Consider the following 27835-nt stretch of genomic DNA (forward strand, 5'->3'; position numbering starts at 1 on the left):
ACGGCCTGTCATGACAGTTCTTCGAGCAATACTGAAATCCATGTCTAGCGAAGTACTGAACATAAAAAATACAACTCTACACCGCAGCAGCACCGCGGAGCAGGTTATTACACCTGAACCCCTTCCGGGTCTACGGACTATTCATCAGTGGTCCACTTCTCGTATTTGAACCGCAGTATTTAATAACGTATCTAACTGGTTCGGCCGTTACTGCTACTTTTTTCAGTCATGAATATAAAATTTACGATCACAAACTATGTGTGTCACTCCAGCAGCAATGACGTTATACACGCGAATCTGATGGGGGCGTGGCTCTCGGGTCACGTGGTTTCTTGTTTTGGTGGTTCTCCTAGTTCCGGGCTCGTGTCGCTGACCCGCGGGCCGTTCGCGGTGCATGGCCGCTATAGCTGTGCCGACAGCCTGGCTTCGTAACATTTTCCGTCGCGGGGCACTGTCCCTTAGATCCATCTCCACGGTCGACATGAACTCCACGGGCTCAGCGGTGTGCTGCTCACCTCTGGAGCGCCTTCCTTTTGATAACTTGGCGCTGAGGAGGCTTCCGCTGGACCCCTCCGAGGAGCCAGGCGTAAGGGAAGTGCGGGGCGCCTGCTTCTCCCGCGTTCAGACACAGCCGCTGCTCAGCCCCAGGTTCGTCGCAGTGTCCAAGCCCGGCCTGGCTCTGCTTGGGCTTAGCGCCCAGGACGTGCTGAGCGACCCGCTCGCCCCGGAATATCTCAGTGGCTCCAAGATCATGCCAGGCTCCGAACCGGCCGCTCATTGCTACTGCGGCCACCAGTTCGGCTCATTCGCTGGACAGCTAGGTGACGGAGCTGCTTGCTACCTGGGCGAGGTGAAAACCCCCGCGGATCAAAGCGATGATCTGCTGCGCGAAAACCCCTCTGGCCGCTGGGAGATTCAGGTGAAGGGTGCTGGACCCACACCATATTCAAGGTACTAATGTAGAAAGTGCATGTAGATTTTAATGAGGAAATTCAAATTTGTGTGTGTGCATGTATGTGCATGTGTGTGGATTGGCACCTCGGGTCTGTCCATGTGCTGTACATTTTCTGAGATACGTACTCCATTGCTCAGATCAGAGAAGTGGGTATTGGTGTTGCTGTAACAAATGGCTTTTGGAACAGTTCCTGTCGATTTAGCATCTGCAGTGGCGAGTGACAATAACACATGTCTTTCTTTCAGACAAGCGGACGGCCGCAAAGTGCTGCGCTCCAGCATCCGGGAGTTCCTGTGCAGCGAGGCAATGTTCGCCCTGGGCATTCCCACCACCCGTGCGGGCTCACTGGTCACCTCTGACCTTCATGTACTGCGTGACGTCTTCTACGATGGGCGAGCCCGCCGGGAAAGGTGCTCCGTTGTCCTGCGTATCGCCCCCACTTTCATCCGGTGAGTGGCAGTTTTCATTTTAGTCATTTTTATCACTGATTTCCGCTTTATATTGGGGCCACAGGGTTGCAAATCAATGAGTGCAGTGGCTGATTTTTGGATTCTAGTCTGTTGTAGGATCCATGACCTTTTCCTTCGTAACTAGGAGAGCCCCTGTTTCTAACTTAACTCGCTGAGGCAGTGGGAGAGGGAGGCAGAGAGGGGGTGTTGAAGGACCTTTGGTTGTTTTCTATTTCTTAGAAGCACATCCAGCTGAGAACACAGTTTCATTCCAGATGATGTCAGTCCATTTTAGTCTGTTCATTAAAACTGTGTCATTACTCTTATGGGCGGATCCTGGCAAGGCCAAGAAGGGAAATTACCCCAGTGGGTGCCAACTTAGCCAGCCAATTTTACATGCATGTGGTGCTCACTATCTGATACAAAATGAAATTGGCTGGCTCGCACCCTTAGAAGAACTCGCACCCTTAACAGTGCCAGCAGAAAACCGCTACGCCATGTGGGGTGCAGACTTAGCCAGCTGATTTTACTTTTGAGTGCCTTTGGGGGATCCAGAGTACTGGCAGTGATGGTCACCTAGAGCACCACATGGGCTATGACCGGCTCTGGTTACCATAGCAACTGAACTGCACTTAGTATTGTCCATTACATGACAAAGTAGGGTTCAGGCACCCTGACGAGGTTACCAGCATCCCCACATTTGTATTCATGTGTGCGAAAAGTGAACAATGCCTAATAACCCACAATTTGGTTGTATTCATTTACAGTATATTCTGTCTGGAATTAAAAGTGTTTTATTGTTTGTTTTTTACTTACAAGCCTTTAGCTACCTGATGATCACCTGTGCTAAAATAGAGCTGGTCGATCCCTTGTTTCTCTTCACTGTTTTTGAGCTTGGATGATTTGGTTGTGACGGCTCTCTGCAGCTATTTTGCTTGCTAGGCCCTGATCACATGCATGTGTCTGCGTGCAGATTTGGGTCTTTCGAGATCTTCAAGCCGACAGACGAGTTCACCGGTCGCCAGGGCCCCAGCGTTGGCCGGGATGACATTCGGGCCCAGCTCCTCGATTACGTAATTGAGACGTTTTACCCAGAAATTCAGCAGAGCCACACAGACAGGGAGGCGCGAAATGCTGCCTTCTTCAGAGAGGTACTGGAGGGATGCTATTGGGGGAATGTACCACTCTAAATTGGTTTCATTATAATGTGCTAGTATTTATTTAGACTGCACCATGTTAGTTCAGTTCAGTAAAAGACCACAAATCCACTCTATAGTCATATCTAACTTGCCTTGTATAAATAAAAATACACACTTTTTTCAATACCAAAGGTTTGAAAATATTTTGTTAGTACTACAGTACAGAAGCCTACACAAAATTTACAAACAATGAAAGGCCTTTGTTTATCGTCTTCCCCGTACAGGGAATATATATATATAGTTTTGGCACTGGTTCCCCGCTAAAGATCTCTTTAATACAATAACTCTAAAGTATTTGATGGTTCTTTCTCAAGCTTTGGTCTGGAAATGTGCGCCAGCCCCAAATGGTGATACAGTAGCAAAGGGAAGGGCAGTTTTAGACATTTGATACCACTAGTCTGATAACTCACAAAGTAGTTTGGATCTTTTTCAAACTTTGCAGTCATATTGTATGGGCGAAGAGCTGGAAATCGTCAAGTTCACACATATTGCAACAAAACTGAAACTGCACATCTTAAACAAAGCGTGACTGCAGACAGCATATGACCTTATGAATGTAAAAAGTCAAAACGTATTTGTTGGACCTTAGTACTGCTTCACAGAAACATTATGTCAATGGACCTGCTCCTTAATGTGGAGCCAAGTTGTCTAGAGATGCACCATATATCAGTTCACTTAATGGTATTGGCTGATATTCATTAAAGATCAAGATATCGATATTGGTCTTATGCGTCAGTCTTGGCCGATTATTGCCAGTCAATATTTCAACTTTATCAGTATTTAAATCTGGCAGCGCCAGAGCTAAACACATAACTACTATTTCATTTGAGGGGGTACAATGAAAACGATTTGTTAAACTTTTAATGCTTGATTATTTATACTGGTTGGGTTGCAGCCTCACATGGTGTTAGCCTTACAATTTTAGCGAAATTAGGTTGGTTTGGTTGGAAATGGACTTGTAGATTTTTTATAATTTTTTCCCAGCATTACGCGCTACCTAGGTTGCTTAGATAAGGTGTCCAGCTTTTATTTCTGCAAGCTGCTGTGAGTAAAAGTATTGGCAGAGATGTCATGCAGATAACATGATGCGTTATCCCCTGTGATCCAGCTGACGCGGCGCACAGCCCAACTAGTGGCACAGTGGCAGTGTGTGGGCTTCTGTCATGGCGTCCTCAACACAGACAACATGAGCGTCCTGGGACTGACTCTAGATTATGGCCCCTTTGGATTCATGGACAGGTGGGCTGCCCCTTCCTTTCAGCGTTGATCATTGCAATGGTCCTTGTGTCAGAAAAATTATAAATCCCCTCTAATGAATAAAAGCCCAGAACTCTCAGTTGGTGAGCAAAGTTATCTCCTTTATTCGAGCAATCCAGCAAAGTGCTCCCATCACACTCTGGCTCCAGGTCCCCCGAGCACCCAATTGATAAACCATAATTCTCAGTTCCAAATAAGAACTTCTAAGTTCTGGGGGGTATTTTCCATACGTGGATTACTCATTTAGCCGGATGTAATCGGTGATGATTTGGCATGATCCAGGATCGGTCAGTTTTCCAAAACTCTTGCTGGATGTGTTGTCATAGCAGCACATCCAAATCCTGAAATCTGCTCGGAACAGGTAAACAAGGATTAGCTCACACACTTAATCAGCGTCCGTGCATGGAAGTCCGTTCAGTCATGGCCTCGCCATTCATGGATGAGCAACCGCTTCAGCTGAAATGGAATATTATATCTTAGAGATTTATTAAGTCCAGCTATGCGAAATCGGGCTCTCACAGCCACACAGACAATGGGCATTGCCTTGAGATATTTTGCAAGTGGCAAAATACTGTAAGCGATGCGGAAAATATATTAAAAAAATAGTTTGCCAGGCAATTCGCAGTTGTTTTTTCCAGACACTTGTGAGTTCAGGCAATTAAAGAGGGGTTTTATGCCATTGCAGGTAATGCATACGCAATAAAATTACAGTTCAATAAAGAATTTAAAAATCACACTAATATTCTCATTAAGCGAAATTTCCAAAGGTTTTGTCTGCCTCCTCCTTATTAGCTTCAAAAGGAATGCTTTATAAAAATGAAAGATTTTCTACATTTCATATACATAAAATTAGCAAACATACACACACACCCGCGCATATATGAATGACATGTCATGTTTACCAGTTTGAAGTACATTTTTTTACTTCACTTTAACTTGTTCCCATGTCCTGCATGATTGTGCTTATATTTGATCTGTAAATATGAGAATAAGATAATAATGAAACATTGAAAATGTAACACTACATTCAAGTGATAAATACAATAACTAAAAACTACTTACACATTTAATTAAGCCGTCTTTTCTGGTTTGTGGTGCTTTTTATGCGTTTCCTTTAGTACATATTAAATCTTTGAATTCATCATATCCCTGTAATAAAAGGTCCTGCTCGGAACTCGGTTCAAGATGAGGTATCTGATCTCGGATGATTTAAGTGACGTATGGAAAATACCCCCCTGATTGGTCACAAAACACTAACAAACCAAGCTCAAGCATATAACAAACACAATTCTCACACTCTATTGGTTCACCTTGGCAGCAAGGTAAAATCCACCCATTTTGCTCAGTTTACCAGAACATGTCTCGACTGCTAGGCTCCTACTTGAGATATGAATATAGATATTGATTATATGACATTGAATCACTGTAAATATTTGGTTGTCCTTCGATTAATGATTAACATATTGACGTATTGTCATTGAATCACTGCAAATACATGGTTAACACATTAATATGATTACCGCAACAATTACTTATACATTTATACTACCGCATAACATATTGCGTATGGCCTATTGCGACTGCAACTACAACTTTTTGTGCACCAGTTGGGGCAGCTTCGAATCCTTTCCTGCAGGTGGTTTCTCCCCCTATTTGCTCTGCTGTTCATCTCCCCAAGGTCTGATCTCTCTTCAGGGTCTGCAGAACTAACCGCCGGCAGCTACCATGAAGCGAGGTCACACAGTATTCAAAACAATCTCTTCTACATAATGGGCCCACTATGCCTCCCCTCCTGAGCTACCAATGTCCAGTTTCCTTTCCACATCCTCTCTCATGGGATGTCTGTTCCCAGGACTGCCAAATGGGGCTGTTAAATAAGGGAGTCTTTTTCGGGAAAACAGTCATTTAAGAGGCCAGTGGTTTTGTTTAAAATCCTAGTTGACATTTTGTTTTTATTTATCACGTAGTTTAAACAGTGCCTAAGAAATCAAATGTGTGGCTCCGCATCTTGAGACCGTTTTTGGAAGCAGTATTGATTGACTAAATTTGATGACGATGGTGCACCTATGCGATTTGCAAATATACCTCTCATTTATACCCAAATATGCCCCCATATAGTGACTGACCACATTGTCGTATATCGAGCGCGATCATCGGAACTCGGTCTGATTCCGTTTCTCGGAGGCACTCGTAGTGATAATCTTGCTGATTGCTCGACCTCAAGCACCGGCGCCAACATGGAAGTTGCGCAGACATGCAGAAAAAACTACAGAGTAGATGGAATTATTTTTGTACCTCAATACGACTGAATAGGCTTTGCCTGCATCTCCAGCCAGTGCTGGCGGTGAAATGTCCCACTGTTTATTAGCGGGGTAACATTACATTGATTTCATTCCGTGGAAAATGAAATATTGATCTGATATTGATTGGTCAGATTTATTTATGAATTATAAACATGTCACGGGTCATATAAGCACAATCTGGGCTCTCGATTCTCACGCCCACCAAGGTGTCCCATCATAAAGAATTAATGGATGAGGCGCAGACATACCGAGTGGAGCTCTCGTCCGAGTTCATAGCAATCATCGAATTGTACAGATTTAATAGCCACATACCAGCCAATCAAAAAATAGCATTTGTTTTTTCAGAGTAAATTCCAATATAAGTTACATGTGATCCCACTTCAAGGATGTTATTACATGGATGCGCACGCATACGGAGTGCAGACAAGGTGGAAGTGGCAGAGTAAGATCCGATGAATGTGGCAGGCAGGGCTGTAAAGTGTCACGTGCCGACCCTGAGACACATGCTGCGTCCCTAACAGATGTAATCTCACTCCAGACCTTTAATGAAACTTGAGGGCTCTGGTAAAATGTAAATAAAAGGACCCGGTAGCATTGAAAGATGTGCCAGAAATGAAATGATTTAATTATTGGTTTAGGTGGTTTTGTCATTTTCCTGGCTCATAGGTTCGACCCAGACTATGTGTGCAACGCTTCTGACAACATGGGTCGCTACTCCTACCAAGCTCAGCCCGCGGTGTGCCGGTGGAACCTGGCATGCCTGGCTGAGGCCCTCGGACCCGAGCTGCCGGAGGGCCAGGCACAGGCCGTCCTGGGCGAATACCTGCCCCTCTACAACTCCTTCTACATGGGAAACATGCGGAGGAAGCTGGGCTTGCTGAGGAAGGAGGAGGCCGAGGACGAGCTGCTTGTCACAGAGCTGCTGCAGACGATGCACAATACTGGTGTGGCTGAACCCCCCCACCCCACCTCTCCTTGAGACATTATGATGTTGTGTTCTTCGTGCTTATGGGAAGTTATGTTGAGTGGGCAGACCCAAATTGGCGATTATTATTATCATTTTTGGCTCTGGCAGCTTTCTGTTCTAGTTGGCATTATGCAGGGAGCTGTGTGTCTCTGTGGGTTAGAATTCTGTACTTGTCAGTAGGGTTATCACAATATGTTTTATATATTTTAGGTATACTACAAATCTGCTTATCGAGATGTGGGCGATAAATGTCGATAAGCGAATCGACAATTAGTGAAAAGCTCATTTTGTTGGGTGTCAATTCACTGGTACACCTGTTTCATCATTTATCTGTTATATCATTATCGTGAATTCTTTCGGCTAGAATAATTGTGTAGTGAAAATCTTTATATCGGCCGTAGGAGCCAGATCATATCCTTTGACTGGCAGAGTGATGCCACCATTACACCCTTAAGCAAGGCTCTTGACCCCTGGCAAATGCCATGCTGTGACCCCCAAACATGCTGTTATCCTTATATGTGTCTGTGTATCTCGTGGAGAGGAAGATGGGATGGGCGAAAATCCAATTTTCACATGAATATGAAGTATCACTGTTCTGTATTTTACGTATGGTAATTTATCAGCCTATGATGGCTGATGGGTGAGAGGGGTCAGGTGGTACAATGAGGTGAATAAAAACGACTTCTGATCTCTCCCAACCTGACTGTACCTATGACCCTCGCTGTATGTGGAAGTGCTTCTTGCATTCTGTTAGCCGCTTATCAGTCTTCCCTGTTTCATAATGCTGTCTCCAGGCGCTGACTTTACCAACACGTTCCGCTCCTTGAGCCAGGTTCCTTGTCCCAAGGAGGGAGAGGTAGAGGCTGATGTTCTGGAGGCTGCAGTGAACCTCCTCCTGGAACAGTGCGCCTCCCTGGAGGAGCTCAAGGCAGCAAGCAAACCCACCATGGACCAGCGGTGAGCATTTTTCATTTTTAAGAAGGATTTCTCTGATTGTACTTTTATATGATTGTTGGTCAAATGTTTGAGTAATAAAAGGGGCTGGTTTCCAAGTTCTTTTGCTTGGATTTCTAACACCTGAGGTAGTTGTGTTAATAGTTCTTGGATTTCAAAAAAGTATAAAATATGAAATATACTCAGTTGTGTGTATTGGGAACTGATTTAATTTTTCTGTTTTCCGTTTTCTCCCACCATCAGTGAACTGTTGATGATCTTGTCTTTGGCCGAGTCCAACCCAGCCATCTTCCAGCTGTTGGCTGGCAAGAAGATGGTTACCAGGCAGCTGGAAAAGCTCGCAAAGCTGAAGGAGCTCATGGATACCAACCAGGAGGATCTGAGATCCAAGCAGAGGGAGGACTGGACTCGCTGGATGAAACAGTACAGGTCCTGAAGCACAGACCCTACTAGGTCATACAGCCGAGTCCAGAGAGGACAGACCCTGCTAGGTCATACAGCCGAGTCCAGAGAGGACAGAACCTGCTAGGTCATACAGCCGAGTCCAGAGAGGGCAGACCCTACTAGGTCATACAGCCGAGTCCAGAGAGGACAGAACCTGCTAGGTCATACAGCCGAGTCCAGAGAGGGCAGACCCTACTAGGTCATACAGCCGAGTCCAGAGAGGACAGAACCTGCTAGGTCATACAGCCGAGTCCAGAGAGGACAGAACCTGCTAGGTCATACAGCCGAGTCCAGAGAGGACAGAACCTGCTAGGTCATACAGCCGAGTCCAGAGAGGGCAGACCCTGCTAGGTCATACAGCCGAGTCCAGAGAGGGCAGACCCTACTAGGTCATACAGCCGAGTCCAGAGAGGACAGACCCTGCTAGGTCATACAGCCGAGTCCAGAGAGGACAGAACCTGCTAGGTCATACAGCCGAGTCCAGAGAGGACAGACCCTGCTAGGTCATACAGCCGAGTCCAGAGAGGACAGACCCTGCTAGGTCATACAGCCGAGTCCAGAGAGGACAGACCCTGCTAGGTCATACAGCCGAGTCCAGAGAGGACAGACCCTACTAGGTCATACAGCCGAGTCCAGAGAGGACAGACCCTGCTAGGTCATACAGCCGAGTCCAGAGAGGACAGAACCTGCTAGGTCATACAGCCGAGTCCAGAGAGGACAGACCCTACTAGGTCATACAGCCGAGTCCAGAGAGGACAGACCCTACTAGGTCATACAGCCGAGTCCAGAGAGGACAGACCCTACTAGGTCATCTGAAGCTCTCTTGCTGTTGGCTGTATCGTGTTTTTTGCCGTGATACAAGCTTAATGGCAGTTAAGGGGATCTGATAAACTCATGCAGGTGTAGGTGATTTGATGGCGACTTGGGAATCTGGAACACAGGTATTCTGAATGTGGTCCTGCCAGGGAGCGTCCTACACCTAATGGAGGTGAAGTCTATAGATAAGGATGGTGAATTAGCAAATGCAGGGGATCTTCAGCAAAGGGAGAGAGCCCTAAGAACACAAGAGCATTTGCAAGTGACATCTGTCCTGAAGCTGTAGGACTTAATGCTTAATGATAGTTACAAATGTCCTGATATGTGTCACATTGTAGGAGGCGCCTTGCCCAGGAGTGCACTGGATTGGGTGATGTCCATGCTGTGGAGGAGGAGAGGGTGCGGGTAATGGACAGCACCAATCCCCGGGTGGTGCTCAGAAACTACATCGCCCAGAATGCCATCGATGTGGCTGAAAGTGGTGACTTCTCAGAGGTTAGTCTCACTATTGGTCAATTAAGCAGATGCAAGAAGCTTTGGGTCCAGGGGACCCATGCTGCTGCCCCATTGTATGCAGATGTTGCATGCATTCCTTAGTGTATTTATCAAGTGCATTTTCGGATTTACTAAGATGCTTTACTTTGAGATTTTGGCTATGAATTATAAGGCTGGGCGATAGGGTGATTTTTTTTATAATTTTTATTACTTAATATTATTTCATATCAGTCAATATCAATGATTATCATGATATATAATTCAAGCCATTTTTATACTTTCAATTTTTATTTGAAGTTTAATTTAGATTTAGTGTGTTTTTATCATTTTGTTGGCAGTATATTTCTGTTTAGGGCAGTGGTGGCTTAATGGTTAGGGAAGTGCAAAACAGTTTTTGACATGGAATGACCCTATTGGAATTGCATTCATTTCTGCGATGTGATATGCTGAAGCGTGCTGTCTAGCAATGTTTCTTGTCGACAGTTTATAGAAGTCTCTCATTTTATTGTTTTATATGATGATAAACACTATCTGTTTTGAGGGTTCTCAAATTGATAAACCAGTGACCGACTTGTGAAGATGACGTACTCACAGATTCTGTAATATCAAAATATGGGCAAAGAAAAAAATAGAACTGGTGAATTCTTATTAATACTGCCTGTGTTTTTCGCCTCCAAGGTCCAGCGGGTCCTCAAGGTTCTGGAGGAGCCTTTCGCTGCTCAGCTGGACTTGGAAAAGCCTGGCTTGGTGGGCCAGGGTGGGATGATGGAGCAGGGAGAGAGGGGTGAGGGTGGGGCAAGGGAGGAAGATCAAGGGGCCACCTCCAGACCGTTTGTATGCTATGACAGCAGGCCTCCAACCTGGGCCAGTGAAATCTCTGTTACCTGATCGTCATAGTGCCTCCCTGACAAACACATCACTTGGCTGTGAAAACAGGGGATGGTTTCTGGTTAAGAATTATCCCTAAGAACAAATCTGAAATCAGATAATCCAGTAGCCCCCATTTTCACAGATTCTTCAGGTGAATTAATGTCTAGGGAGGTAGTTTTTGGCATAAGGGCTTCTGTTAACCATTCCAAACTACAAAGATGGAGAGGGAAAAGTGAATGTAAGGCCACTAGGTATGTTTCTTACCAAAGGTCATGAGACACCCATCTGGTTGCAGGAAAATGCATGGAATATGGTCCTTCCAGCTTCCAAGAATTAATACAAGTCTTCAATAATGCATTTAATGTGCAGTTTGGGCAGGAAGTATGTTACTAAATTCCATTCAAGACAAGTTATCTCCACTGACTTCTGGAACTGTATGTGTGCAGGAAAAGCTGTACTAGCCAAACTACTTCTGTATTTATCAGCTATGTACATACATATGGTCTCACCAGAAGTGCTACTACGTTTCATATTTCTAACGTAATATCAGTATGAAAAGCCTTTGGTGAGATGTAGCCTGGCCTCAACCTCCCATCTCCATCATTTTGTGTTGGTTTGGTTAGAAATGAGGGCTCAGACACCAAGTCCTTTTGGGATCTGTCTAGAGTCTGAGAACAGGAGTGCCCTTCTCCAGTTTCAGCTCGCACGCACGCACATGCACGCACATGCACGCACGCACATGCACACACGCACATGCACACACGCACACGCACATGCACACACGCACGCACACACGCACATGCACGCACGCACATGCACACACGCACATGCACGCACATACACGCACATGCACGCACGCACATGCACGCACGCACAAGAGTGTCTAATCAGGGACTGCAGTAGCTAAGAAGACATACATCCAGCATTATCCCTTTTTGGTGTTGAACCTTCTCAAAATGATTTTGGTTACAGTTACGTGAGCTCTGTCACTTTTCAGCAGATATTTTCAAATCTTTGGTTTGGACTGCATCGTGTTTTGTAATCCAATAGAAGCTATAGGATTTGTAGCACAAATGTCTTAGGCAGTCAAAGCAAGAAAGAAAGTCGATCTTTGTGGTGTTGTCAACTGTCAAAGTTTGTTAGCGAGGCCGTTTCAACACCTTTCCTGACAGAATATCGGTAACTTTTTGGGTAACGCTGGGGAATACTAGGAAGTGAGTTTTACATACACAGACGGTAGGCTTAAGTGAACCTGGCATTTCTGTCTGAGTGTGTTGACATAAAAGAAGCATTAAGGCAGCGGTGTCCACATTGTACACCAATGATACAGACTAAGAGCTGCCCTTCGACAGGCAGAAGGTAGGTAATACCTGCTCTTATAGGCAAACAGCAAACTCAATCATCAGCAACCCCCGGCACGAATTTAATCTGACTACGGTAAGAGCCGAATATCAGTATTGTGGTTGAAACATTTAATTTCTTTGTGCAGAATTGAGTCAGTGGCGTTACCCATCCCAACTGTTGCATAGGCTACGATTTTGGTGAATGGCTGGGATTTTCGCCTGTTTTAATCAGAAATCCTGCACTTAGACCTGCTCAGAGACATGCGGTGACAATCACCGTGACAATATACTAAAAGTGAGCGATGATTCGTATTATCAAAAACTCAGACGTAAGCCTCCAGAGACTTCACTAAGCCAGAAAACTGCTCTGTAGTTCACCCTTCAGAAGAAATGTGTTCGTTTTTATACCTTAATCGTTAGTTTCTTGTCTGCTAATTTCCATATATCCTAACTGTGAGGTTACTACCCGGTTGAACAACTTTAAACATTTTCTTTGACTGCCTAAGACTTTTGCACAGTACTTGAGTGCAATAGGAAATTTTAAAGTTTTTCTTTTTTGGTGGGGGGGGGGGGTGTTTATAAGCTGAGAAACCCAAATAGATTAATTGGGTTTTGCCGAGTGATTAGTGATAGTGAGCTATCTACAGTTGCTGACACTGTGAGCAAAAATGCAAGCTGAGTCGCATGTCCTCAATGCTGGTTTTAAGTCAAACTTTTATTACCGATATATTCAAGTAATTTTCCTTTCCAAATTATCTGCCATATCTAAAACATTTTTGCATTTAATAAGATGTATAGAATTTGGCCTTAATGTAATTTTGATATCAGATCATTTATATAACTTTTGCAGCAATCTTCATTAAATGATGACATTCGAGGGTCTAGTTTTATAATTTTTATGAATGTTTCAGTGTATCAATTGCAGGATGTGGTTGAATATTCTTTCAAAATCGTGAATAAAGCTCCTTTGTTAATATGTGTCTCGTGCTTTGACTTTATGTTCACCTAACTTACTTTAAGTAAAATGAGGGTGATTGTAACAATGGTCAGTTGCAATGTATCTAATTCCTCTAATCAGAAACACAGCAGCACCAGGTAACTTATCCTGCACATGATCATTTGGCTCCTCCCTCTAGCTGCAAGATGGCAGCCATTTATGACTTTTCCCTCCGGATTTTTCATGTTTTGGAGCTATGAAAGTATTTTTCCATGTTCAGAATATTTGTCATGCTGTCTTTGCTCTGTGCATTAAAAACGTAATCTCAGTTTTGCAGCAGAAAAACAGTCGCAGTGCCGGGTTCATGGTTCAAAATGGTTGTACTTAGTCTCTTACTCATGGGTGTATTTGGGGCATAACATGCTAGAAACCAGTTAGAGAATAATCTCCCAGTTCCTTTAAAATCCAGGTGCGTTTGCACTTTGGCAGATTGCTATTATGCTGGCGGATTTGCAGAGGAATTGAATCTGCCCTCATAATAACATGCAGGTTACTTGTGGCCCACCTATGTTGGCCCATATTACCCTATTTTGGCAACATGACTGTAAAATACCATTTAAATACTGCATTATTGACTCGACCAAGTTGTTATTGGTGAAAAGCAGTCGCTTTCCACTGCCTCAAGCTAGCAATGTGTCAGAGCACCTGACTCCAACTCATTTTAAGATCGACATTCCCATGTGCGCTCAGGTGGGGGCAAGTACATTTGCTATTTAAACAAGATGGATGCTGGATGGGAAAATGTCAACTATATCGTGCTCTATTAGCAAAGACACTAGCGTCTGGTGCCGGGTATATTACAGGGCCGATTGTGTCAAGCAAGCACTTTAGTCTTATCTAGGCAGGTTGTGCCAGGGACAGTGGTAACATGTTGTTACAACAGAGGAAGGCTTCTGCATTGTTTGCCTGGAGAGTATCTCTCAGCCAAGAGAGTTATGGCCGCGATGTTGCCAGCGGAAGCTGTAGGCTTACTGGCAAGCGCTGATCAAAGTGCAGTTTATATCTGCCATAACCGAGAGTCAGATTCAAACTAAACGAATCTCTCTCTGATATTGTTCAGTTGCGTTTTGTTCAGACATCGCTTTCTGCTGCCTCAAAATAGCAACGTGCCAACAATGCACCTGAATTCATCTCATTTTTAAGACCCACATGCGGTGAAATTTCATAAAAAAAAAAAATCAACAACAAAGCCAGGTGTTTCATTGTTTTCAGTTTCTAGGTATTTTTAGCTCACTTAGACATATTTGAATGATGTATGTAATAAACTGAGAGATGTGGGTTTATCCACCTATTCATTTTCTGTAACCACTTGTCCTTCAGCATTCCGGGGGGGACCTTTCCCGGAAGGCACAAGACACGGAACCACCCAGGATGGAGTGCCAAACCAGGGCTGGGTACACTCACACTCACGCCATCATCCACACACACCTGCAGCCAACTTGGTAAAATCAACTTCAGCATGGGTTTTTAACTGTGGGGAAACCCATAACCCCATAACTACACGGGGAGAACATGCAAACTTGATTTGAATGCTAGTCACAGAGGTGTGAGACAACAGTGCTAATTACTGTGCTATTATGCTGCCCAAGATGTGGGTGTAACACATTACAATTTTGTTGGTCTATGGCAAAAAGGCTCTCAGTAATTGAGTAAAATGCAAAAACCCTACCCTCCTAACATGGTTAGGGAGCACAATACTTTATATATATATATATATATATATATATATATATATATATATATATATATATATATATATATATTTTTTTTTTTATGTGAAATGAATGTTGAATATTAAACTAACTTTAACTCGGTGCACATCAGTAATAATATTATAGCTTCACGTAGCAATGCTTACACGAGATGCTAGTCTATGGCAGGCAGTTTACGCGTCTTTGAGAAGAGCACTGGGAGAGCCTGCGAATTAAAGACAGCGAATTTTAATTTAATGTAATCCATCAAGTAACAACCTGAAAATCAGTTTGTTTCGTTTAACGTTCAGTCCTACAAGAGTGTACTTAATAAAAGTAACTCCGTCTGAAATCGGGCATCCAAAGATCGGAACGACGCACAAAAGGGCATTGTCTTAGATGACTGCGCCTTTTTTAGTATCCGATTACTTTGCTCATGCATGTCCCCTTATTACCTAACAGTGCACCTGACCCTAGATGACGCTTATTTTTCGGAAGGGTCGACTTGGGTTGGCCCATCCTGTATTTTTCTTACGTTTCAGTTCCCATAAATGCACCAATGTGACTTTCGAGAATTTTGGAAAAAAGGCGGCGAGCAATGTTTTAAAGGGGCGGTGACATTGTTGCTTAAAAGTACAAATGGCCAAATTCCGCGCGGTATTTCCAGGGTACTCCAGCGTCGCTGCTCTGTAAGTCCACGAGTGGATGCACAAGAAAAGTTTCCAAGAAAGCAACTTTTGATGGTAATTAATGACAAATGTTATTCAAGAGTTTACGCAATACTAGCCTACGTGCTGTAGCTTATATGCAACCGAACAAAAATATATTGGTCTTTATTATTATTATTTGCATTTTATGTGTAAAGTGGACCTTTAACATTACTAAAAAGTACGCCTAATACTGTTTTGTCACTCTTTAAAAATGCTTTTGACTGTTAATAGGCTAGATATTATTGTTCCATTCTTTCCAGTAGCATCTTTTACCTATGTAATGGAGAGATCATTCTGGAATTTAAATTTAATAGCTTTTATGCTAAATTGTTTAGATTACATAAGTTCTGACTGTTAGATTTCAGTGATCAGTACAGTGTAATACGCATATCAGAATATGACTCCCACCTCTTGGTAAGGGGTGGTACTGTTAGCTCAGGTGAGGATTTGCCTTTTAATGCATCACCTTATCCATCGTATTTTTCTTTCTTCCTGTAGACAATGGAGCAAAAGGCCAATTTGATTGGACTCCCTTTCCTGGTTCTGCTGTTTGGTATCCTAGCTCATGTAAGGACATACCTGCGCTTGAGAAATCGATACTCCGGTGTGTAGAGAATGTAAGAATTGTGCAGCGTAACAAAACACCTGGTATAGTATAGGTTAGATATGGACACTGGCTCCTTTTACAGGCAACTTAACTCGCAAAAAATGTTTAAAACATTTGTGATGTTAGCCTTCCTTCACTCTGTATTCAAAAATGCTTTAACATCTAAAAAATAAACAAAAAGCTTTGTAAAGCATTGTATCTATGCCAGTTAACTGATTAAATTCAACAAACGTGTATCTAGGCTGTTTAACACAATTCCTTTACCTGTCTCATTACAGGCTCAAACATACAGCTCTGTTCCTCAGGGTAGGTGCTTTTAGACACGTTCAGCATGCTATTGACATCAGTCCTTTTACTTTAGCATTTTAGCCTTGATTTGCTAATCTGATTGACCAAGCTCCCCTCATAACCTGCCCAGTGACTCCTGTGCTACCAGCAACCCCAATACAGTAGGACTAATACACTGATTCACCCTCACTGGCATTTTATATTCTGTTTCCACAAATTTATACTGTGATACTTGGCATTACTGCTGGACACTTCATACTCTTCACACAGTACTGTTTATAAAGCGTACTCTGCTGCCCACACACTCTGCTAATACTATTTATTATTTTATTTTTGTTGTACTGTACTAGTTCTGATGCTGCTTTCATTATTTATTATTTACCATTTACTGTCTATTTCTATCTTTGTGCTCTACCTTTAGTTAATTTATTGTCAGTAAATCGCATTGAGTATGGAAGCTGCAACCCAATCTCGTAATTGTGCAGTGACAGTTGCACTTGTGCAGTGACAATAATAAAATACTTATTGTATTTTACTAATTCGAGCCTTCCATCCTTCAGGTCTCTAAAGCGCACCAATCTGCAATTGCTTTCCTGTTTCTTTCAGGGACCGATTGTACTCAGATAAAGACACAGGCACCTGGAGCTGATAGTGGCTTATACTGGATCCAGCCTACTGGTGTGGAGCAGCCTTTCCAGGTACCATTCCCAGTTATTAAGTGGACAAGTAAGAACATTCAGCCTATATGATAGCTGTAGTGTAATCACCCGTTTTTCATACTTTAACTGCTTATCCAGTGCGGGGTAGCAGTGAGCCTGGAGCCCTGCTGTAAACATAGGGCATGAGTCAGGGGAACACCTGCCTCTGTGGCTAAGGGCGTCTGCCAAATGCGGCAAATGTAAAGGAACACGCTGAATGGGATGTCATCTGTCTGTCTTGCAGGGCACACACCCACGTACAGTCAGACACTAGGGGCAGTTTCGAGGTGCACAGACACACACACACAGACACACACACACAGACAGACAGACAGATACACAGGAAACTGATCCCCATAAGGTAAGAAAAAAAAAACAGGTATCCATCACGTTGTGGGGACATTTGGTCCCCACAAGGTAAGATATATACCTGGACTACACACACACACACACATATCTGGAGACAGGCTATTGTGTGATTAGAGTGCAATTAATAAAATCTCCAAGTCTTTTTGTTTTTTTTACTGTCACTTTTGATAACCCAAAGTAATGGCTGATGGCCCTGACCTTCCCAGCTGTGTGTGTGTGTGTGTGTGTGTGTGTGTGAATTTTTGTAAGCAGGCCGAAATCTATAAAATATCAGTGGTGTATTTGGGCAGCAGTAAGCATGCAGGCTTTCTTCAAGCTAACTATTAATGAGACCGGACAGCATAGCTAACAGACGCATGCTACAGTGGAAATGTTTTGTCGCCAGTCTGTTTTCATGAATTAAAATGTTTGTCATCAGGTGTACTGCGAGATGCTGGCAGATGGGGGGTGGACCGTGTTTCAGAGGCGCACCGGCGGGAGCGAGTCCTTCAACAGGAATTGGATGGAGTATAGGAATGGATTCGGAAACGTACAATGTAAGGGTCACTCAGATTGGCTATACCGGTTGTCTTGAAAGCTGAAGTAGAAACTCTATTCCCAAGTCGAACATACTTGTTTGATATTTAACTCCAAATAGTGGGTAAAGTCTGAGTACAAGGGTTGCACGCTAAACCGGTACTGAAAACAAAAAAAAACAGCTACTGGAACTTTGAAAACAGTACAATACATTTATTATGTGAATGGCTATTAGTTTTTGCTGAAAGGAACGTTTCTCTTTACGCTAACAGGGATGTCGCTGCTTTAGTGGTGTATGTGACATCGTGGAAAATGAAACACAGAGACGTTTCGGCTATAAAGTGGATGAAAAAGGCGAAGCCTGTAGGCACTGCTGTGCAAAGGCTGTTTTAAAGTTTCTCGCAAAGCGAGGAAACATGTCAAACCTGGTCAGATGCCTGCCGGACAAACTTCCCGAACTTTATAGGAATTCAAAGACCGACAGGTGATAGTTGACTAGTTCGCTCCCTTGTCATGTCCAGGAAAGAAATCAGAGTGTTGAAAAAGCCTCTCCGCAGCAGTAATATACATATTCATACATAATCTACAGTGATACGCGGTCCATTTCACAAGTGACCCGAACGCGCTGATTTATTCAACCAGAAAGTTACTCCAGCCTCTAATATTAAAGGCAAAATGATGCTCAACCTGCTTTTTTGACAAATTTTCTTACATTTTATTTTAACTGACCCGCCCACATATGACCTGAATATCATGAAAAAAAACATTTTGGTTTTGAAATAAAGCACAGTGACATTTGAGTGTTTCCCTTTTTTTTGGGGGGGTGGGGGGTGAGTATAGGAGATCAATCAAAATCAATGACTTAGTTTCGTTATTAAAGAAAGTTTTCTTGTCACGATACTGAAATTTAAGTACTCACACTGAGTACTAATAATGCATTTCATACTATGAGTTTATGCAGTGTATACTATAGTAGAGTGTATCAATACTAGCTTAAATTTTTATTGATCTGATCATCATTTTTCGGTTTTTATCCAGCGCCATTGGGGGGGGGGGGGGGGGGGGGGGTACCCATAAATAGACCTTTGTGTTTAGATTATTAAGCTGTGCCAACCCCCCCCCCCACCCCACCAGCTGACCATTGGCTGGGGCTGGAGCAGGTGCGCTCAGTGGTGCAGGACACTGGTCGCAAGTGGACCTTGAGGGTGGATCTTTGGGACTTTGAAGGGGGCACCGCATATGCGGAGTACAGCGACTTTGGACTGGGCAGCGAAGAGGATGCCTACAAGCTGGTGGTCGGGGCCTATACTGGCACTGCGGGTGAGTGTGACCTGGAGCTGCTGTTGTATTTATGAACAGAGATGAAAACTAAAGTGAAATCTAAAGTAGTAATAAAATAGCCAGTAACACTTTAAGTGCACCTTCATGCATAGAACATTCATAAGTGTGTAAGTTTGCCTTAATGTCCTAACATCCCATAACACCTTTAATCTACAGTAACACAAAAGAGACCTGAGCTGGAAGGCAAAGCTTTCGTTTTACGCGTCGATCTATGTTCCTACCCTGACCTATGGTCACGAGCTTTGGATAGTCAACGCAAGAATGAAATTGTGGATACAAGCGGCAGAAATGAGTTTCCTCCTCAGGGTGGCTGGGCTGAGCCTTAGAGAGAGAGTGAGGAGCTCGGAAATTCAGGAGAGGCTCGAAGTAGAACCCCTGCCTCAAAAGGAGCCAGTTGGAAGTGGTTCGGGCATCTATATAGGATGCTTCCAGGACGGCTACCTGGGGAGGTGTTTCAGGCATGTCCAGCCCGGAGGAGGCAGAACCTCCCCCTTGATGTACCTGATGGATTGCAGTGTGTTTACCATTAGGGGAACTGAATCATATCAAACGGTACATCACCATTTGTATATCAAATGTTGAAAAAGGACCTGCGTATAGAATTTTCAAGTTAGAGAAATCTGAAAATTTGATATGAAGTAATGATCCAGTGCATAATTTGGGAGCAGTTTTTATTTTGAAGGAAAAATTGATCAAAACTGACAGCTCATCCAGTCCCACAGTCCAAAAGATATCTGTGGGTTTGAATCAGAGCCCTGGGTAGCACATTTGCAAACATTTGTCACGGTCATATACATGAACTTGTTTGAGACGGAGATGGAAAAAGCGACCGCTAATATGCCTCTTCCCTGCCCGCCCTGCGGCTCGCCTGCGCCCCGTCATCTTCCTGTGAAGGTGATGCCATCCGTGGAGCTTATGAAGGCATCGACCAGAACGGCTTCGGCTTCAGCACCAGCGACCGGGACAACGACGGCTGCTCCCCATGCATTTTCGGGGATATCGCAGAGGATGCCTGCAGCAGGTCGGAGGGGGGTGGGGGCTGGTGGTGGAGCCGCTGTGGCTCCGCCAGTCTCCACGGTGATTGGCACCCTGCCGACGACAATGTGGGCTGGGCCTCTGGCCTCCATTGGAGGACTTGGAATGGCCCCGCCCCCTACTCCGCCAAGGCCACATGCATGATGATCAAGGCACAGTGACCGCAGGTCCAGCTCTTACCTACTGTCACCAAAGTTTCCCTTATGTCGTAATTTCAATACCTTTTCCAACTAGAGTCTCTTTAATCCAAAGCCTTTCTTGCAAATACCTTGGATTAATTCATGCATGGTCTTAATATAATTTACAGCCATACAGTCAAAAATTTAAGTGGCACTGCATCTGTCTGCTTTTAGAAAGAAACGTGGCCTAGATATGCGGAAATCTATACAAATGCGTGAGGCTGGGTTCAAATCTAATGTGATGGTGTGACCTTTGTGACATTAACACTTTTTGTAGGGTTGGTACTAACTATTGGCTGTAGCGACTTCCTATCAAATAAAGTTATTTGTGAAACTGTAGGATTTGGTGATATTAGTATAACAATATTGATGTGTTCAGAGCTTGAATAATGTACCTGTATGCTGGACTTTTCTGGAGAAATAAAGCAACGGAAAATGGCGTTTTGTGCCGTCAGTAATGAGTCGTAATCCCAGTAGATAGAAATATAAAAGATGATTAGTGTGATAAAAGAAGTGTTTGTGTGTGCGTCATATATATATATATATATATACCCCTCCCACCCCAATACATTTGTTTATTACAACTATAGTATAAAAAGATGCATAATAGTATCTGGCTTGAAGATCAATCTGTGGTTCTTATGGAAATCAGTGAGTATATCAGTGAGCTATACACCAATTGTGACGCCCGGCCCGTCCGCTCCTCGTGTGTGCCACGCCCCCTAATTACCCACATGTGATTTGCTGATCGTGCCCAGTCGTGTCTTGTTTTCTGCTGCCTTGTTCCATGTATTTAAGTCCCTGTTTTGCATTAACCCCTTGTTTGTCATTGAAAGTGTTGTGTGAGACCTGTTCCTGTACCTTGTTTCCTGCCCCGATCCCTCCATTAAACCCTGTTCGTCCTGCATCTTGCCTGCAACTTGCTTTTACTGCTCTTTGAGCCGCACCAACTACGCCTGCTCAGCACACCCGTCCGTCCTGCCGTGACACCAGTACATTTGCATGTACGCGCCACAATAAAATCAACATTGGACTTTTATTCAAATCTGTGACTATTTACATGCTTTGCCTGGACATTGTCACAAAACTCCCCACACAACTGAACCGAATCACTGGAACTATAAGCCGGCAGGTTAAAGGCACATTCTACTCACTTTTAAATCTTGTAGACGCGTGTGTGTCTTTGAATAGGTGCTGCAATCTATGTGTATGATCCATTCTTTCTCTTGCAGGGACAATGTGGGGCTTCTTTGTGTTTTCTCTACTTCTGGGTAAGTACTGTCAGTATTATGCCATTATTCTCCATCATTAACCTGAACCATTGGCATTTGGACATTTTTCTATGATCAGCACAATTACCTGTTTGTGGACAAACAAAAACCTCAAATGAGATGTGTTGGAGAAGTCTCTCTATTACCACTCACATAAATCAAGTCTCACGGTGTTCCTGTGAGAATCACAGTCTTCAGAGTTTGTGACTCTTACATGCTTTATACCTTTCACGTCTCAAGTAGCAGTTTTTTCATCCAGGGTGTACCTTAGCCTTGTCCTCTGTGCTGCCTGCAATAGGCTCCAGTCCTGTTCCCGAACATCCCAGACTAAGATTAGCATGTAGGAGTTGTTTGGATGGATCGCTGTGTCATACTCACCAAAGAAACTTATTTTTTTTTCCTTCCTGAAAGATTCCATATTCCATTTTAACTACTGCTTGTTTTAAAACTAATATAAGAAGCATTTTTTTTTGTACTTTAATACCATCATCAGTTGATGTCCAGTGTTAATATCTTTATCCAAGCTGTTAAAATAAGAATTCAAATACCTTGGGTTATTGTATTCCTGTTGTTTCTGAACATAACTAATATAACATAATTTCACAGGAGCACTTGATTAAAATAATCAGACTTGATTAAAAATTCATTGGTCAGTACGTCCCTTTAATAATGAAAAAAGTGCATGCATCTCTTGAATTATGGAAATGAATATTTTCTTCCATGTGATTCAGCCACATGTAGTTATTTTATACGGTTAATTTTTCTGCTTTTCCTTCTAATTGGTTTGCAGATGTTAGCTGAAGCAGCTTGCAGCTTTACCCATATTTTCAGCTGATTTATTTCAAGTACTATTACTTAAAATTAAAATTAGCTGAACCTTGGCCTGCATTAACTGTTTCTGTGCCCAACACAGATTTGCCATTTTGGTATTTAAAAATCAAACTTACATTCATGCTGGTAAATAAATTGTAATTGTTTTACCCCCTAGTTTTTCAATCGCCGGATAAATTGGTCTCTGAAACTCAGACCTGGAGTGAATCATACCAGCAATGCAAACTCGACACAGATCTGGTCACAGATTCCTGTTCAGACAATCTAAAGAACAACAAGGGTAAATGGGAGTCTCCTTGGATCAAGTCTTTGTGCAAGTGTGTCAATGGCGGCTGCAGTTTTTTGGATAATTTGCAATCTTCTAATGACTATGGGTGTGTGGTCCTGAGTGACCCCCCCGCCCCAATAAATATCGTAACATGTGATGGACAATTTCATTTCATGTGTCAGAAAGGTAAGAGGATTCATCTCCTTCCTACTGTGTTAATTCCATTTTTTGTTGATTTTAGCAAAATAAAAGCTTATACCTCATAGAGAATTATATACTTAAGTTGCTTTTGCAGCAGCACAGGCTCCCGGATGTAAATTCGAGGTTGGCTATTTTCCTGGGGATATTCTACACTAGAACCTGATTTGGTGCCCAAAGAATGGTCTACTGAGGTCCCTGCCTTTGACTGCTACCCAGTCTACCTTAAATCCAAGCCCCGCCTTCCCCCCTGCAGGTGGTGGGCCCAGAGGAGGCTGGACCCATGTAATTCCTTCAGGCTGTACCCGGCCAGGTCCTGTACATAGAGGCCCAGCCAGCAGAAGCTCACTTTCCCCCCATGCCTGGCTCCAGGGTCTTCTCAATCTGGGTGGGGTTACATGTGACTTTCCATGAGGGTATATATAAACCGGACTTGCAAGATCCTACTAGGGGCATGTTGCCCCTGACAAGATAGCTCCTAGGATCACTAAGGCACACAAACCCCTCCAGCACGATAAGGTGGTGATTCATTTTGTGATCGTATCGTTGGATCTGTGACCACGTGTCTTGCACACTCAAGGGAAGAGAGTAACTGACCTGTCAACTGATCACCATCTGGTGCTAAGTTAGATCAGACAGCAGGGGAAATGCCAGAAAGATCTGGTAAACTCAAACGCATAGTGTGAGGGTGTGTTGGGAGCCTGTTGTAAAGACCCTTGTCCAGAAGATCTTCAACTTGTTCCTCTGGCAGAAATTCTCTTGCATCCCTTTGCTGAGGCAGCTGTGTGGAACTGTGGTCATAAGGCTGGCAAGGTGGCAATTCTCGAACCCCATGGTGGATATCGAGGGTGAAGAGAGCTGTTAGGCTGAAGGAGGCCTTCTGAGCATAGTTAGCCTGTGGGACTCTGGAAACACCTGACAGGTTCCAGCAGGCCAAGTGGAATATGACTTTAGCAGTTGCTGGTCCAGAAAGCTGGGTGTGGGAGGAGTTTGCCGAGGCCATGAAAAATGACTTTCAGCTGGACTCAAAAGGATTCTGGCAAATCATCAGGTGACCATCGACTTGGGAATGTCTTGGTGTTCACCAGGAGGAGCTGGAGGAGGTGGCTGGGGAGAGGGAGGTCTGCTTAGACTGCTGCGCCAATGGCCCCACCCTGGAAAATTGATGGATGGATGGAAATTTACACTTAGTACATCAGGCCCCATCCTAGGAACTGAAACCCTGTTGTTTCGCAAAGTCATGCTCTTGACCATTTAGCTAATATAACACTTGCTGTTTTGTTTTGCAGAAAATGCTACTTTTCATAAGAAAACATACATACGGAATGAGACGGCTAAAGTCTGGGGAAAGGCCCAGAACTCATGCCGAGCAGGTAGAGGTGACCTCGCAAGTGTCCATAGTAATGAAGAATGGGACCTATTTAATGCTGCTAGCAAGAGTGAACCCCTGTGGGTCGGACTTTACTACAATTCGTCGACGAATCTGTGGACATGGTCCAATGGCGACTCATTTACCTACTGCACCAATAAAGGCACCTGCTGCTCTCTGCCGCAGGCTGTGTACCCGGCACGTGACGGTGACGTCTGCTCTATGAAAGAGCCTTTTGCCTGCTTTAGAGGTAAGTGTGCTTTCACTGCTTCCCCAACAAAACTGATTTTTAATACTAAAATTGTTGTTTACACGAAAAGGGTTTTAAACATTAGACTTTTCTTGGGCTAACTGTATTCCCCAAATGGGGAGGAATGGGAAGGAATTCCCCAAATGGGGAATACATGTGCTTTTGGGACCGCAAACAGTTAACTCGTAAACTCACGAGAACTATTGGCCTGATCTATTTCAAACTTTGCAGACACATTGAAAGGGTGGATTTAGATCTGGAATTGTTCAAAATTTAACACAAGTCCACCAAAATTGAAGCAGCGACACATCAGCCTCATTGGAAATATGTTTACGGAGAAAAAATGTTGACGCATTCAGTAGTCGTTCTCCCTAATGAATATCATTCTTGAACCATACGTGAACCTTTATGTAATGATTATGATTATTAGCTATTTGCGATTACCATATATCCAGATGAAATTCATATTGAAGAAAAGAAACTGTAAAATTGCATTTCTACTTATAGAGGACATGGACATTTCGTTAAGATGAAACACTTGCTGAGAGTAATATATATTGGATTTTTTTAGTTGTGTGATGTATTTTCTCAGACCAGAACTTCACTACAACCACCACAACTGTGTCGATCACCAAATCTGCTGCCACTATCAGTGGCCCTTCTGATTCTGCTCCACAAACAGGTAAAAGGAGGAATATGCCTGATCACTTTATGTATGTTAATGTGACAGCTGCCCATATTGTTGCAATGGCAGAATTGATTTATTGTTGTTCATTTAAAACAAAAAAAACGACTTTCTATTTCCCAACCTAATATGTGCTATTACACACATCCATTCATCTTCCAGCTGTTTTCCTAGTCACAGCATGGCATAGGGCTCACCCAGAGGGCAGCATAGGCATATAGTGTCACGCCCCGCATGCCTCATTCCCCTGTGTTGCCCATGGTGTGACACTAATGAGCCACACCTGTTCCTAGTTTAACCCTGCCTCGCGTTTCAGCTCTCGTGTGGATGATCCCAGGTGCCTCTCATCTGCTCTTCATCCTGAGCTTCCCTGTCTGGTCATTGTGGTGTTACGCGTGTGATCCTGCTGCCTGCATGTGCTGCCCCTTTCATTACCCTGCACCCTGTACTTGATCCTGTACTGAGTATTTGTTGGAAGGTAGATGAATAAATGGTCTGGATATCTGCATATCACGTGAACCGTATTTGCGTTGTGTCAGTGAAGAAAATAACTGTGTGCATATTTGATTCATCAAGGTAACTTATCTTTCATTGATGAGAAGAAGACCTGGGTCGCTGCACTGAAATACTGTATGGATTATTACTCTACGTTAGTGCACATCACTAACGAAAGTATGCAAACAGCAGTCGAGCAACTGATGATCAAGGAGACCTTTCCTAGCAGTGGAGTGTGGATTGGCTTGGAGCGGTCCTTCCTGGACTGCAATGGGTCCTGGTTCTGGACAGGTCTCTCAGAGGCTGGCTTTACCCAATGGGATGATGAGTATAAATCTAGGCCAGCAAAATACTACTGTGGCAAGATAATCCGCACAGACAACAATCAACTGAGGTGGCAGGATGGCTGCTGTGAGGATCAGCTGCCCTTTATCTGTCAGGTGAATCCATCTGTCACTTGTTTTGTCTTCTTGGAGATCTTTCCTTTCAAATTCACCTTGTAATCTGCACATCTTCTCACTCTATTCAATAACATGAGGCATTTCCCCGTTGATTCACGACATGGATTAAAAAGCTGGAAATTGTTGGTCAAAGTACGTTGTAGTTTATGTTTAAAGTTGAGCAACCGCATCAGAAATACCAAGATTTCTCCTGTGTTGCTTACTGCGGCCACTAGGGGGCATAATAATGCTCGTGCACAAATTAGAACCCATCCATCCATCCATCCATTTTCCAAACCGCTTATCCTATTGGGTTGCGGGGGGTCCGGAGCCTATCCCGGAATCAATGGGCACGAGGCAGGGAACAACCCAGGATGGGGGGCCAGCCCATCGCAGGGCACACTCACACACCAGTCACTCACACACGCATTCCTACGGGCAATTCAGCAACTCCAATTAGCCTCAGCATGTTTTTGGACTGTGGGGGGAAACCGGAGTACCCGGAGGAAACCCCACGACGACACGGGGAGAACATGCAAACTCCGCACACATGTGACCCAGGCGGAGACTCGAACCCGGGTCCCAGAGGTGTGAGGCGACAGTGCTAACCACTGCACCACCATGCCACCCCCAAATTAGAACCCTCTCCAAATATAGTAATAATACTAACAGTGATACTTTATTAATCCCAGTGAGGACATTCTCTAGATATGTGTATGCAGCTATTTTGAGGAGGTGAGATTTATTGGTGTGGCTGTATTCTCATTTCTAGAACAAAATAAATAAACGACCTATATGTCATACTGGAGTAATGACGATGTTTTCATATTGTAGTGAAAAAAGAAAATTGGATGTTCCCAAAGAGCAGTAAGGAGTTGGCTTTTAGGGTCAGCAAATTAATAACCGGAAATGGGTAGCGCAGATCACTGCTGCTTAATGTGAACACGCTGACCCTCACTTGAGTCAAGTCACAGTATCTGGGCTGAAGTAGCGTTGTTAATTAGCTGGGTTTGGATGGACTCATTTGTGTGTTTTTTCCCCATAGGGTGCCTCTTCTGGCTGACCATGCAGGCACAGCAGGATGTAGCGCCTGAGCCTGTTGCTGGCATGACCCCTTGCCTACCTTACATGAAAAAATTTCCACCAGTCCTTCACTAAACATGTCAATGCTCCCATTTCTGCAAAATACACTCCAGAATATACATTGTTTCTAACTTTACTGTAGTATGTATGTTAGATTTTTAAATCAAATTTTAATGTACTTGAGTTATGAAACTCTGAATCAATGTAACATTTTTAATCGGTAATTTACTGCCTTAACTCGGTAAAATCCGGCAGGATCAACAAATAGGACTTTGTTTTGAAATGTTGTTTGTTGTTTAATTAAAATAAAGACAATGCAATTGTAATACGATTTACCACCTTTATGAAGCTGTATGGAATTATTAACAGCTTTGCTTCTTTAAATATAAAAAACTAATTAACCTTCGTTGGATTTTGAATGTACATCTTGTTCTTAGGTATTAAATAATTTATCCAGTTTAA

At 43.6% G+C, this 27835-nt stretch overlaps 2 protein-coding genes and 1 long non-coding RNA gene across 20 annotated transcripts; all 3 read left to right on the forward strand.

Moving 5' to 3' along the window:
* The first annotated feature begins 332 nt into the window (after positions 1 to 332).
* On the forward strand, positions 333 to 13026 carry selenoo1 (selenoprotein O1). 18 transcript variants are annotated; one of them, XM_049007299.1, is made up of 9 exons: positions 333 to 951; positions 1201 to 1404; positions 2378 to 2555; positions 3712 to 3842; positions 6830 to 7107; positions 7925 to 8087; positions 8328 to 8513; positions 9683 to 9839; positions 10518 to 13026. In XM_049007299.1, exons 1-9 carry the CDS (start codon positions 395 to 397, stop codon positions 10734 to 10736), a joined length of 2073 nt encoding a protein of 690 aa, XP_048863256.1. In that variant the 5' UTR covers positions 333 to 394; the 3' UTR covers positions 10737 to 13026. The 18 variants fall into 18 exon arrangements, 1 of the variants encoding a protein (XP_048863256.1); XR_007396809.1 differs by lacking the exon at positions 10518 to 13026 and having other exon boundaries at positions 8328 to 8841; positions 9108 to 9817; XR_007396814.1 differs by lacking the exon at positions 10518 to 13026 and having other exon boundaries at positions 8328 to 8841; positions 9184 to 9817.
* Positions 13027 to 15334: 2308 nt separating this feature from the next.
* Positions 15335 to 20923, forward strand: LOC125739095 (fibrinogen-like protein 1). Its single transcript, XM_049008840.1, has 7 exons — positions 15335 to 15483; positions 15949 to 16017; positions 16336 to 16363; positions 16952 to 17043; positions 17831 to 17948; positions 19063 to 19248; positions 20164 to 20923. Exons 1-7 carry the CDS (start codon positions 15481 to 15483, stop codon positions 20463 to 20465), a joined length of 798 nt encoding a protein of 265 aa, XP_048864797.1. The 5' UTR covers positions 15335 to 15480; the 3' UTR covers positions 20466 to 20923.
* A 4213-nt stretch (positions 20924 to 25136) lies between these two features.
* Positions 25137 to 27779, forward strand: LOC125738622 (uncharacterized). The gene is made up of 3 exons (XR_007396875.1): positions 25137 to 25352; positions 25932 to 26290; positions 27336 to 27779. It is a non-coding gene; the product is annotated as an uncharacterized LOC125738622 (long non-coding RNA).
* The last annotated feature ends 56 nt before the right edge of the window (positions 27780 to 27835 follow it).

The sequence above is a fragment of the Brienomyrus brachyistius genome, chromosome 3, assembly GCF_023856365.1.
Source record: "Brienomyrus brachyistius isolate T26 chromosome 3, BBRACH_0.4, whole genome shotgun sequence".
Taxonomy (NCBI): Eukaryota; Metazoa; Chordata; class Actinopteri; order Osteoglossiformes; family Mormyridae; genus Brienomyrus; species Brienomyrus brachyistius.

What these genes read in the sequence shown, in the direction of transcription:
- LOC125739095 (XM_049008840.1), top strand. An exon ending in GTGTGGAGCAGCCTTTCCAG is followed by an intron (nt 17,044 to 17,830) that starts GTACCATTCCCA and finishes GTTTGTCATCAG; the next exon opens with GTGTACTGCGAGATGCTGGC. An exon ending in TGGATTCGGAAACGTACAAT is followed by an intron (nt 17,949 to 19,062) that starts GTAAGGGTCACT and finishes CCACCCCACCAG; the next exon opens with CTGACCATTGGCTGGGGCTG.